General features: G+C 41.1%; 2 protein-coding genes across 3 annotated transcripts in view; one reads left to right on the top strand and one right to left on the bottom strand.

Annotated features, from left to right (window-relative positions):
• The window catches only part of LOC137972736 (collagen alpha-1(XIII) chain-like), a 14,282-nt gene extending 4,590 nt beyond the window's left edge, over positions 1–9,692 (top strand). Inside the window, exons 3-6 of the mRNA XM_068819456.1 lie at positions 2,285–2,664; positions 2,806–2,828; positions 7,863–7,894; positions 8,108–9,692. Coding sequence (XP_068675557.1) covers positions 2,285–2,664; positions 2,806–2,828; positions 7,863–7,894; positions 8,108–8,484 — 812 coding nt within the window. The 3' untranslated portion in view covers positions 8,485–9,692. The remainder of the gene's footprint in view (positions 1–2,284; positions 2,665–2,805; positions 2,829–7,862; positions 7,895–8,107) is intronic.
• A 1,423-nt stretch (positions 9,693–11,115) lies between these two features.
• Positions 11,116–12,500, bottom strand: part of LOC137972394 (sulfite oxidase-like) — a 10,754-nt gene continuing 9,369 nt past the window's right edge. For both annotated transcript variants that reach the window (XM_068819099.1, XM_068819098.1), the window contains exon 7: positions 11,116–12,236. In XM_068819099.1, the coding sequence (XP_068675200.1) occupies positions 11,504–12,236 (733 nt within the window). In that variant the 3' untranslated portion in view covers positions 11,116–11,503. The remainder of the gene's footprint in view (positions 12,237–12,500) is intronic.

Below are 12,500 nucleotides of genomic sequence, written 5' to 3'. Positions count from 1 at the left end.
TACTCGCTTCGGTTGCTGATTGGTTCACTGCACTTTTTGCGCCCCTTGTCGTAAGCTATATTAAGTACATTACTTTAGAGTTATTCATTTCAATGCTTCTTTACCCGAAACTTGTGCAATGCGATACAGAAACAATAGATGGCTTATGCAGATTGACCTGCAGCCTTAAAATTTGCGACCTGGGTTTTACAACAAGCAGCCTCGAACTCAGTCTCTCGTCTCTTCCTCCCTTGTCATCAAAATGGCAACCCATCCATTCTCTACCTCGAATTAACTATTATCTTTAATTCGTAATTTGCTCTGAATTTATTATTATCGTTAATTTTGACGACTGAAAGCTTGATATGGATTGTGGAAAAATGGTCACATACTTTTTAAAAGAAAACCGAAGTGTATGGACAGAGGACTGAAACCTCGGAATTTTGATTAACCCGTCACCTAACCATTTGACCACCACACCGCTAGCTGTTTGAGGACAATGTTTTAAACACTATTTAACAATGTTGTATTATCACTCGGCAACAAACCAAAAGGTCGGTTACCAAACTTCATGACAAAGTTAAACATTTTAAAGTCAATTCCTTATTTTCTCTCTTACCACAAGTCCTGGGACGCAGTGTCCTAAATAGACGATAATAGTAAATTCAAATCAAATTACACGTTAACGATAATCGTTAATAGGCCTTATGACGTCATATCCCAAGAAATTCACCACCAAGCCTCGTTTGTACAAAATTATTCACATCATCTGGACATCCAATGCTGTTCGCACGTGGGTTTTCTTTACAAGTTTACTCCTCCGGGATTCAGCTCAAGCTAAAATTTTAAAGTTGGATTTTCGAAATCGATGCTTGGTGGTGAAATCAACTATTCAGACGTCATCACGCATAAGGGCTATTTAGAGAAGAGATCATGTTGCAAAACGGATGTGACCAGCTGTAACCAGGGTCTCTCGGTAGTAAATGAGACGAGAAAAGGGAGCCTGGTTTCGAGGCTACTTGACAAGTACCTCCAGAGAGGTTACGTTTCCTTACTCAGTCCTCCCATAAATTAACACTTAACTTTTCACCTGGCGAGAGAGAAGCCCCATGCGTACCCTTCATACAGTGATTGGTAATCCGTTCCAAATTATAAGGAACCTTTAAGATCTACGACGGTAAAAGCGGCGATGACTCTCTATGCAATTCTGTCTAATGAGTACAACAATGGCTTTGCAAGTGTGCATTGCTTTCTTGCTCTCTGCTGGCTATTATTTGGGATTGTAGCAACGTCTAGTCCTTTGTTTTCGTCAGAGGATTGAGAAAATGGAATAATCCAAAAAAAATTTAAAACGTCTCCGTCGTAGATCGTAAGGTCTTTCTTACTGGAAACCGATTAATCGTCCAGGTCATAAATTTTCTTAGTAATTTCGCTAAAAACAGGCAGTCAAATCTCGTACTCATTCTCCTCCTCGCACTAGAATCTAAAGGTTCCTACTAAATTCTATGACTAGCCTTTTGTTCAGACTAGTGCTTGTATGCATCAGTTTACTTTACGCCTAAATGAAATGAACTCTCGTTGTTTCTGTTCGCTATTTGTTGTTCTGCAGCATGACCTCTTTCTTTGAAATCCAGACACTGGGTTGCAAACGAATCAGAGGCGTTGTGGTGCTCAGGCACAATCAATCTGATAGGCCATAATTTGAAGGGAACCGCATTCTAAATTTATAGTAAACTGGTGGGCCCAGACCAAATGAAAGACATTGATACTTCTAGGTTTTGGGATCCTGACTGAGTCGCGAGGAAGCTACGACATTTAAACTTAGTTCTAGGTTCGCTTAAACAACATATTCTGGACATGATCGATCGAAAAAGTGTTATAAATGGATTGCAACACTGGAGTGGGGTATAATGGGGGCTCTCTCTTTACGCTAAATGTTCTCATGTGTGCGGATGGTACTACTGAACAAGAAAGACGGACATTGAAATGCTTGATGCCAAAATCGTACAAATAAGATGGAAATAACTATGTGGACCACTAAGCGTGGAGAACAAAATGGCAATGCAAGCAGAGACCGAATTCGAAAAGAGCAGGGTGGACAAGTAAGATTCTATTTCCCCTTTCTTAGAAGACAGTTTTCAAAGAGAAAGACAAACTATTTCAGTTGCAACTCTATCAAAAGTGAGATAGAATCCAATGAATGTCGATCATTTCGGGTTTTTTTTTTTAATTCAAGTGTGTAGTGAATTTGCCTTCGTTCTAATGTCTTGTCTTAACCTTGATATAACATATCGTTTATTGTAAGGTGAGAAAAAGGATAGCTGGTATTATCCACCCCCACCACCTCCGCCCCCACCACCACCACCTCCACCCCCACCGGGTCCCCCTGGACAAGACGGACCCATGGGTCTTCCCGGACCTCAAGGACCAGATGGACCAAAAGGCCCTCCAGGACCAATGGGTCCACAAGGGCCACCCGGCATACCAGGATACCCAGGTTCTCCCGCTGGACCCCCTGGAAGACCAGGTCCCATGGGACCACCGGGACCAGCTGGCGGAAGGGGACCACCCGGAGACATGGGAGCAATGGGGGCTCCTGGAGGAGCAGGCGGCACTGGAGCACATCATCCCTCATATGGAAAACGAAAGAGGGGAGCAACAGAATTTGGAGAAATTACAAGACTTGTCTGATAAATGAACAACAAGAAAAACGCAATTTCAAAAGGACAAATGTGACTCACATAGGTCTCGTATTTTGTGACCTCGACAAGTTTCCAGCACCTCGTTTTTGTATTAGAATGTCTTATGTGTATTTTTTATTTCTAGAATCAACAACGGCCAAGAAAACTGTGAGCCCGACAGAACAGAAAACTCAATGGTTTTATATCCAGGCGGCTACGTTTTTTAGATAAGTCGCCATAAATCAGATTTTCCTTCGCCCAAGGTCTAGTTAAGAAAAAAACAGATCACATCCCCATTGCTGGTTTGCATGTGACGTCATGGTGGCCATGTTCACAGTTGGCAAGAACAATAACCTTTCTCTCCACTGGGAACTAAACTTTATTATTATGCAAATTCTGCGAAAAGAAATGGTTATGACCGGAATGAATACTCCAAAATAAGATGAGACACTTCGTGACACATATACAGGTGTAACATTCGGTGTTACGTGGCAATAGACAATTTTACAGTTGTAGCTAAGTTACTTGGCCCAGGAATGGAAGCGAGGTTGCCGGTGTCTCTGCTTTGATACAAACCTTTGTGCTTTTGTAATGTTAATGTAGACTAATTCGAATTACAACAACACAATTTACATGAGAAAAGCAGTGAGGTCTGTATCAATACAAGGTCACCGGCAGCCTCGTAGCAGTTCATAGGCTAGGTCACTGAGCAAATAACTGCAAAATGGCCCATACCTGGCAATCTCAGTGTTAACCCGGTTTGGCAGATAAACAATACTTTTTAGGCAGAGAATAACTGCTGGGTTAGGCACTGGTCTCTAATGATTAGGTTTAATTAAGGGCCCACTCGAAATGGTTTGCTTTCATAAATTGTTCTGGTGAAACCATATTTAAACTTAGTAACACATCACTAAGATCGTTTGGTACCTTAAATACACAAAACTAAGTGCCTCGCCTTATTTTGGAGTATCCATTCTCGTTACAACCGAAAAGAAATTGGATTGTATTGCCAACCAACATGGCCGCCTTGTTACGTAAGTAAAAAAGCAAGAATTTGCTGAGGAACAAAATTTTGATCGTTATCAGTAATAAGTTGTTTCTTTGCTTCGGTATTGTAGGAAATTGTTGAAATTAAATCTTGTTCTGAGTTTGGTTGCAAATTTTTCTTTACCTGTTTCCAAACAAAATTTCAATTTGATTCAGACAGAACTTATGATCGTCTTGTTACCTTGTTTTGTTTGGAAGCGAAATATCATCACACTTAAGGATTCAATTTATGTCGTTGCGAAAGAAGCTTTGAAAGTACCCACGTTTCAACGGGACTCGAACCCATGCATTGCTACCATCTGAGCTTGCGAGTTGCGCGTAGTTTGTACCATATCCCGTGGATGGGTTATTTATTCTTACAATAGGTTAACCTGGCTTGAGCCTGCGATACAATCGAAACCCAGTACCTTGGTCAGCTGTCACCTTTTTAAGAAAGAAGCTGACCTCGATGGGCTCTAAACTTGAGCCCGCGATATGGTCACCTGATACTGGTCAAAATTGGCATACATGAAAGGGTGGACGTACGTACGGTCGAACGGTGACCAAAACCAAATTTTCTCGCACAGATTTCCTTGGATATTTTCTTACCAATGGTGCTCCGCGCGTGCGCAGCTCCGCTATGGCAAAAAAAAAAACCGAAAAAGAAATATTAGCATATTTAAATTGAGGTTGTGATGAGTGTAAGCGAGAATGAACATCACAGTCAATAGCCATTTAAGTATTTGTGAAGAAAGCCAAAAAACCTTCAAGCTTGAAATTGATTCCAACCCAAGAATCACTGAACGAGATCTCCCTTCACGGGCTTACAAGGGAATACATAACATTGTGAAATAGCAGCTCAAATAAAATGCGACTTAAAAATCCATTGCCCCTGCTACCTACGCGGAGGTCTTGAAAAAAATTAATAACAATAAAGCTCTCCATTAATTTCAAAAACAGAAGTTCAGGATTACAATATGCAATCAAATAAATCTTAAAAGACACTTTAGTATTAATAAAAGAGCGTTTAAAACGTTCGGTTTTAATCTGATGAAGTACATAGGAATGGCCACGATTCCTTAGCAATCTTGTTTTACTGGCTGGTAGGAGATCTGCCAAAGGGCCCTTATCTGAGGCCACTAAAAGGCTTGAAACAGTCTCGACCGCGTTAAGGAAGCCAAAACGAACTTCTCTTTTCTGAAATTTTAGAAACATACTTTCCATAACTTGCAACACCCCAAACTGAAATGCCATAAGTAAAAAGAAGTAAAGAGAATCTAAACTATAACCATACTTCTTGCACACTCCTAATATGTGCATACGCCCTCCCGAGACTAGTATCAATTTGCTTGTCCCAGTTTGAAGAATAGTTACACGAAATAAACAAAGTACTGGCTTCCATAAATATCAAAAAGGGGGCTAGAAAAACAGGGAAGTCAAGTGTAACAGCAAAGAATGAAATTATTCAACATTTACACCGTTTTGCAGAACGCTCCACAAACTTGCCTCTAATCCTTTGGCCTAGGTTAATAGACGTTTCATTCATTTCATACCAATCATTACAGCGGTTTTCAATTGAGTGTCGAAAGTAATAAGCGATTTGCATTGGTTTTGTATTACTCTACTCAATGATTGGTTCAAAGTTCTCTCGCCACTTTTTCAACCAATCAGAAGTGAAACCAAAACCAATAGTGGCTCGTGCGTGCACATTTTCCCGCGCTTTGTGTCGGCTACGTTTAATTACTTCGAGTTTAGATTGTTTTACCGGATTGCCTCCGTCCTTTTTGATTGGCCGAATTAATTACTTTGGTTTTGGTTTTACCACACTCGATTGATACTGCTCTATGCTGCGACTAACAGTAAGGAATGAGAAGATGGATGGACTTCGTGAATCCTCTTTGAATTAATTTTTCTGAAATTTAACCGATTTTTTCCATCTCAGCATGCGTTTGAAGTATATAAGACAAATCTGTATTATCATCGAACTTCTTTAGAATTAAGATAACCCGCATTTCCTTCTTTAAGTTTCTCTACCAAACCTACTTCTCCTTGTTCCCTTGGGGGGCCTACGAGGGCCCTGTCAAGCTACTTAAGTTTGGTCTCCCAGTAAAAAGAAGTTGCTGTTAAATCAAAAAATAATAATAAAATAATGACGCCACCCCCCACCCCTCCCCCCCTTTTTTTAAAGACTGTGTTTCTGCACTGAGATAATTCACTGTTCTAACAGAGGACACTTTGAATCAATTAAGCAAACCTTTTCAAATTCACTGAACCCTGACCAGGGTATCACTGGGGTGGCTCTTACAACAAAGAAAATATTCAACATCTTTTTTTTTTCTAAATTTCAACAAAATTTGTGAGCACGAGTAAAGGTAAAAAGGCCGATCTTTCGTCGAGGAAAGATAAAAGAATATGCATTTGATACATACTCGTAAACAGAGCTTGAACGATACGTTACGGAAACTACTGAAATATGCGAATGCTTGTTTATTGTCGACACTTCGTTTCTCAAAATGCGGCTTGAATTGCGGGAGATTTTACAAAATAAATAATAAATTATTCTAATACTATATTGAAGTCCACTGCAATAGTAGAATATTTTCTCACGCCTCCTCTTTACACATCCTTTACATTGTAGACGCGATAAAGCCAAAACCGTAAAATCAGTAACAAAAGCTCTCTTTCGGAGTACTGAAAAAGGCCGTAGACATATTCTCCAAAACAAGTATACCTATACCCACAAACCCCAACCCTAACCCTGACCTGATCTTAATGTTAACGGTTGACATTGCAATCTTCTCAGTCTAATCTCCTCTCAATATTTGGTTTAGTTGAAAATTCAACTTCTTCGGGTTAAATTCATGACGAAAACCTTGGTTACTTAGCATGTCATCCAACTTTTGCGAAAGCCACGAACCAGCTTCGTTCCTTTTAATGTACACCATCGAATTGTCAAAACGTTTTCTCATCACCACAGTGTAGTCAAAAACTATTTGTTACGAAGCCTTGCCACACTGTTTTCACCAACCCATGACGCCGAACGAGGAAACTACAAAATTCTCTGGCATAAAAGCAACAATTATTTAACGGTAAACATGCTGCGCTAAATAACAAAATCAGAAAAGCAATATATATGTTTTTTTTTTATATTTTTTCATCTGAATCAACACATCACACAAACTCAGGTATATTAAGGAGTGGGTCACTTGTTAATTAGTGTAAAACTTCCAGGGGTGATCTATCTGGAGAACCATACGTGCAAAAGGCTTCTAGCTCAGTCATGGTAAACGACTGCCCAAAGTAAATTTAGTTATTAGTGTTGTTGCCATGGCACCCAATGAAGTGACCAATTCACAGCCCACTTCCGGTTTAGGTTTCGGACGGTACTTTATCAACAGTTTATTGCAGTCTTACTACTTACCCAAGTACCATGGAATGCATGTCCAGGTCATGTGACCAAAGAACTGTTACTAATGTAACTTTATACATACTAATTAAACAGACTTTCAGTACGGTTTGACAGCCTTTCCAATTACATCGGCTACGGTTGAGTAGGTAGTAAAACTACAGAACAAACCCGGAAGTGGTCTGTTATTTGGTCACGTGACATATTTCAAGTAAAACAAAATCTTAAGTTATCTGTTACGAGGGGATGTAACCTGTCACCAAGTTTTGTCCAAACTTTTCGAACCATTTTAAAGATTGACCACTCCCTCACTTTTTGACTACTGATTAGATGACCCAGTCCTTAATATACCTGAGAAGAGGTACTGCGAAGATAATTCTGCGACTTGGATAAAAGGTTTAGACCAATTTCGATGTATTGAAATTCTAGCTTGGCTATGAAGTTTAGGGAAATAAGTTACAAAAAAGTCATGAGTGGCCTGGTTTTAAATTTTTCTTGGGCTTGCAAAGAGTATTAAAATTCTCGCCCTCTCTTGTTCTCATTTGATCCTGGAACAGGCCTTGAGAATTCCCTAAAAACAATCACGGTTGACCAGTGAATTTAACCAAGCAAGCGAAATTTGAGATACAATCGAAAGAGTGTTATCAACGAAAAAAGTCCTTGTCTATACCAGCCTCGTCAACTAATGATAAAATTTAGTCGAAAACTCACAGTTCCTTGTTTTCTCAAAATTAAATTTAAAACTGCAGTTGCTTTCAATGATTTTCCAGCGGTGAACTGCTGCAGGAGGCAAGGTCGAGAGGTCAGGGTGTGAACGCCCCATTTTTAGACGCCCCTCTGACAGCCAAGTGCATATGTGTTCTGCAGTCATACTTTCAACTTGGTCATAAAAAATCCTGCCAGTTAATGTTTCTTGACATGTATTTTTTTCTGCCCAGTATTGTAAAGATAATTTGGGCATGGTCACAGAGACATTATTAATGGACCTAACGGTGATTTTTAATTACCAATGCAGGCACCAAAAAGGATATTTACCCGTACGCATTTCCACCACCACCACCACCCCCACCACCTCCACCGCCACCACCACCGGGTCCCCAAGGACCAGATGGACCCATGGGTATGCCAGGACCAAGAGGACCTGATGGACCAAAGGGACCCCCTGGACCCCCCGGACTGCCCGGTCCCCCTGGCATTCCAGGCTACCCAGGGAACCCTGCCGGACCTCCAGGAAGACCGGGTCCTATGGGACCACCGGGACCAGCAGGCGGACAGGGACCACCAGGAGATATGGGAGCGATGGGAGCACCCGGGGGTGTAGGAGGAGTTGGGACGCACTTGGGAAAACGCAAGAGGCTCGCACCGGAATTGAAGGACAACACGACACAATAGCAAATTTAGAAATCAATGTTATCGAGGAACGAATTGTATACAGAGGTCAATTTAGAATTGTGGTTCTTCCTCTGTTTGTCTCGTTTAAGAGCAACTCCGAACGACTCTCAGTTTTGTAACAAAATTTCATAAGTTTTGTATTTCCGAGTTCAGATAATTTATGAAAATCATGGTATGGCTAAAAAAAGGACCGCCCGTTTTTTTCTAAACAATTCGCAATTTTTTTTTTTTTGGAAAAAATATCTAGATGCGTGTTTACGTCTTTATGGATACATATGCAGGTTTTGGTTTGTTTCTTATTATTAACCTTTTTTCGAGAAAAAAAAGTAGTTATAGATTTAATAGGTTAAAGAATGCAATACCTATAATCATTTTAGTGTAAAAACATTTGACATCTAATTGAGAGTTTAGAGAATAACAAATACCTGTTATGAGTGTTTCTATGTGCTTTTTGCGCCACGCTAGATTTTGGATCTTGAGGCAAAAGAGAACGCCTTCAAGAAATGTTAAGGACGGTGCCTACTAATTTTTGGGCAGTTGTATGGATATGCGGGAAACGCAGATCTCAGCAAGTGTGATTGAAATTCAAAAAGGAAAATTGGGGGTAACCGTGCATTTTTCAAAGCTAATTTGTCAACAATATTTGTAAAAAGCTTTACAATACAAAGCAATGTATGGCGTTACTTTCCAAATTAAAGCTTAATTATCCTCAGAAATGCATGGTTACCCCCAATGTTCTTTTTGGATACCAAGAGAACTTACAAAGATCTACTTTCTCCGGATAGTTTTAAACCATGCTAAAATATCACTGTATTAGTAAACATCACCAATAGGAAACCAGAGTATCTCGAGATGCGCAGAACGTATGCGCAATAACAATAGTAGGCACTGTCCTTTACTTCGATGAATGTAATTCTGACGAATGAGCCTCCGAACAAGACCGAAATTACTATTTTGCAAGATGAATTAACAATTATCGCTGATTCGTAATTTTGCTTTGGGTGGACTAAAATGGCGGAGGATAATCATTGTTATTCCGATTAGGAATTTCTGATGAGGTATTGTTATATTTGTTTTGTTCTTTTGTTTTGTTTTATGGACTTTGATTACAGTATTTCGGATCCGGTATATGAATTATCGTTAATTTAGGACACTGTGTACCAGAACTTGTGATGGCAGAGAAAAAAAGGAAAATAAAAGTCATATGGGTGGACAAAGCCTGGGCTCTAGTCCGGGGCTGTATGGGTATTGAAAGAGGAGTACATAAGCTAAGAAAGCGAATTACACGTGGTTTCCATCTAGGCATCAGAACCAACCGCCTCTCAATTCGGTATGTCAAAAATATCCCCTTTCCCAAGTCAGAATGCTAAATCCCGTAGGTTAGAAATATCAAAACGTGGTGAACCTTGTTCAGTATTTCCATTGTGGCCGACACTCTCCAGTTAACCCATTGATGCCTGAGTACACTTAACAAATTTTACTCTGTCTAACGCCAGACGATTTTACTCGTCACCTGGGACCGTCCTAGGGCACCCAAGGAGTCAATGGGGTAATGCCCGTTTTTAAGGATCCGCACGATCAGACTGTTGTCCAAATTATAACAGACCAAGAGGAAACCGCTGAGACGCCGATGAAGGAAGACAAAGACAATCAAGTTCAGGAATCCACAAAAGTTTCAAAAGGAGGCTAACGAAGACCACTTTCAGTTTAACAAGAGGGTAACCGAAACCCTCAGCAGCGCATTCGCGGCTTGATAGAGTTGAAACCAACCAAGATTCCCTGCTAGCAGAGATCTCTTTTCTTTTTGTTTTCGCTGGGCTGAAGACTACGGGAAAAGAGACCTCTGTTATAACTTCGAAACTCACTGTGCTGAGCATGCGCGGCGGCTACTTCCTTTAGTTGCTGCCTTCGAGAAGTCTTCAGCCGCAGCAGCTAAAAAGAAACCGTGTTGCGTCTCCCATTTCTCATACTCAATCACAGCGAGGAGGTTAGGAGCAAGAATGGCACAGTCGGTTAGTGCGCGGCCTTGGTGCAAGAGGTCCCGAGTTCGATCCCCGGATCTCACATCCTTGTTTCGACTTCTTTCCTTTCAGCGTAGCGTAAAGTAGCTTTAAATACCCTTAAAACGGAGCAATGATGGAAAGAATAAAAATGAGGGCACCGCCGGCTTCCTGGGAGAATACCCTCGCTCTAAAGGGTAAAGGAATTACCGACGTTAAATAAGGTGTACCTTTACCTTTACAATTCGAATTCACTTCTCACATGTTAGTCAAGCAATAGCACGCCCACACATATCGTCCTAATATTGGCACGCCTTACACATATCGTCTTACCATTGGCATGCCTCACATAAATAGTCCTAGCATTGGCAACTGTATTGCTTATGGGAGCCCGAACCATTGGCGCTGATGCCGGCCAAGCAGTCAAACGGGTGTAGTTTTTTTCCTCATTTTCCCACTAGCGAGTAGTGTTTTCTGGCCGAGCTCGGTTGCACGTCAGGCTTAGATTCAAGCCTATTTTCATGCAATATCTAGGCTGAGTTAAACTCAGTCAAACTTTTGTCTAATGACGACACCCATCAGTCTACCATTTTTTCAGTTCACGGCAGGCTAAATAAATGCTTAGATTTTTGGCGTTTGGTGCTCCACAGTTTATTTTAAATGTCATTAGCCAAGGCTACAACTGAAATTCCTTTTTTCCACTGCATTTTCATAGTCTAAAATCAAACAGTTTGACTGATTTTTGAGAAGTCAAGGTGTGAGTTCCAAAGAAACTCGAGTGTTTACATGATACGAGGATTAAAGCAATAAAAATTTAACATCAACTTGGTTGATGAGGAATAATGTCCTGGAAACATCTTTGAGAACTGGTGGTTCGAGCAAGAACTTTACGCCCAACTTAAATATTGAGGCTTATATTGCAGCATGCTCTCGTTTTGAACGATTAGATAAATACTTGATTTCTGCATAACTTTGCACTGATTAGAAACTTAAATATAGCATAAATCCCTTATCACATCCTACTCGCGTTTTACTGTAACATTTACACGATGCCATGCATTTGAAAGCACCCCTCGTAAGTTCCAGATAGGGGCAACGCTGTCTGGTTGGGTGTTGTATGAGGAATCCACTGCTTTGACACAAATCTGCAGGGAGTCCGCTCCTTTAGGCAGGGGCAGAGTAGCTTGCCAAAGTTTCCAGGCCCACGCGCGGTGTAGCTTATTTTCTCCTTGAAGCTCAGCAACATGCCACGTTTTACCGCCATCGAGTGATACATCAACGCGGACGACACCTCTTCCGCCCCCGCTCCATGCGTAGCCTTTGAGGGTGATTTCTCCATCATCGGCTGAGATGGCTGTACCCTCGGCTGGATCGCAAATGGCTGATGTCACGGGAAGATCTTGAATCGCAGGAGCTGATGTGAAGTCAACTGAATCCCAATCAACACATGGAGAGAAGCCTTTGTAATCATTTTGCTGCCAGTGACTTGAGCTTTCCTTCAAACTTGGCACGATCCTTTTCAGCCACTTCACATTGCGAGCACCAACCACCCCTGGGGCTACAAGTCGAACAGGAAACCCATGGTCCCGTGGGATGGGGACGCCATTCATTTCGTAGGCCACAATGACGTCTCTGTCATCGGAAAGTGCGGTGCTGACCGGAATAGAAGCGCCGTATGTTGAGCCCGTGGTGTCATGATCAGCACCCTCGAACTGAATATGTTCCACGCGTGTCTCATTAATCCCAGCAAATCTGTTGAATAAAACAGTCATTTTGTAAAATCTTTCTAAACCTACTATCATCTCCTCCTCAACATTGAATCGGGGATTTGAGCTGAAACCACTACGCAAAAAAAAAAAGCTCTCCATTTTCTACCTTGAAACTAGTTCTATCAAGTCACAACTTGCAATGTCATTGATTTCGGGATCGGTGAACTTCCTCTTAAACGAAAAAGCATCCTTCTCAGAATCTCAACGTTTCTATAAAGCACAGGATGTGGAGGTGATCTCTGAACTT

Source organism: Montipora foliosa, chromosome 10 (assembly GCF_036669935.1).
Source record: "Montipora foliosa isolate CH-2021 chromosome 10, ASM3666993v2, whole genome shotgun sequence".
Classification (NCBI taxonomy): Eukaryota; Metazoa; Cnidaria; class Anthozoa; order Scleractinia; family Acroporidae; genus Montipora; species Montipora foliosa.
Note: the sequence above shows the minus strand (reverse complement) of the source record. Positions and strands in the feature narration are given on the sequence as shown.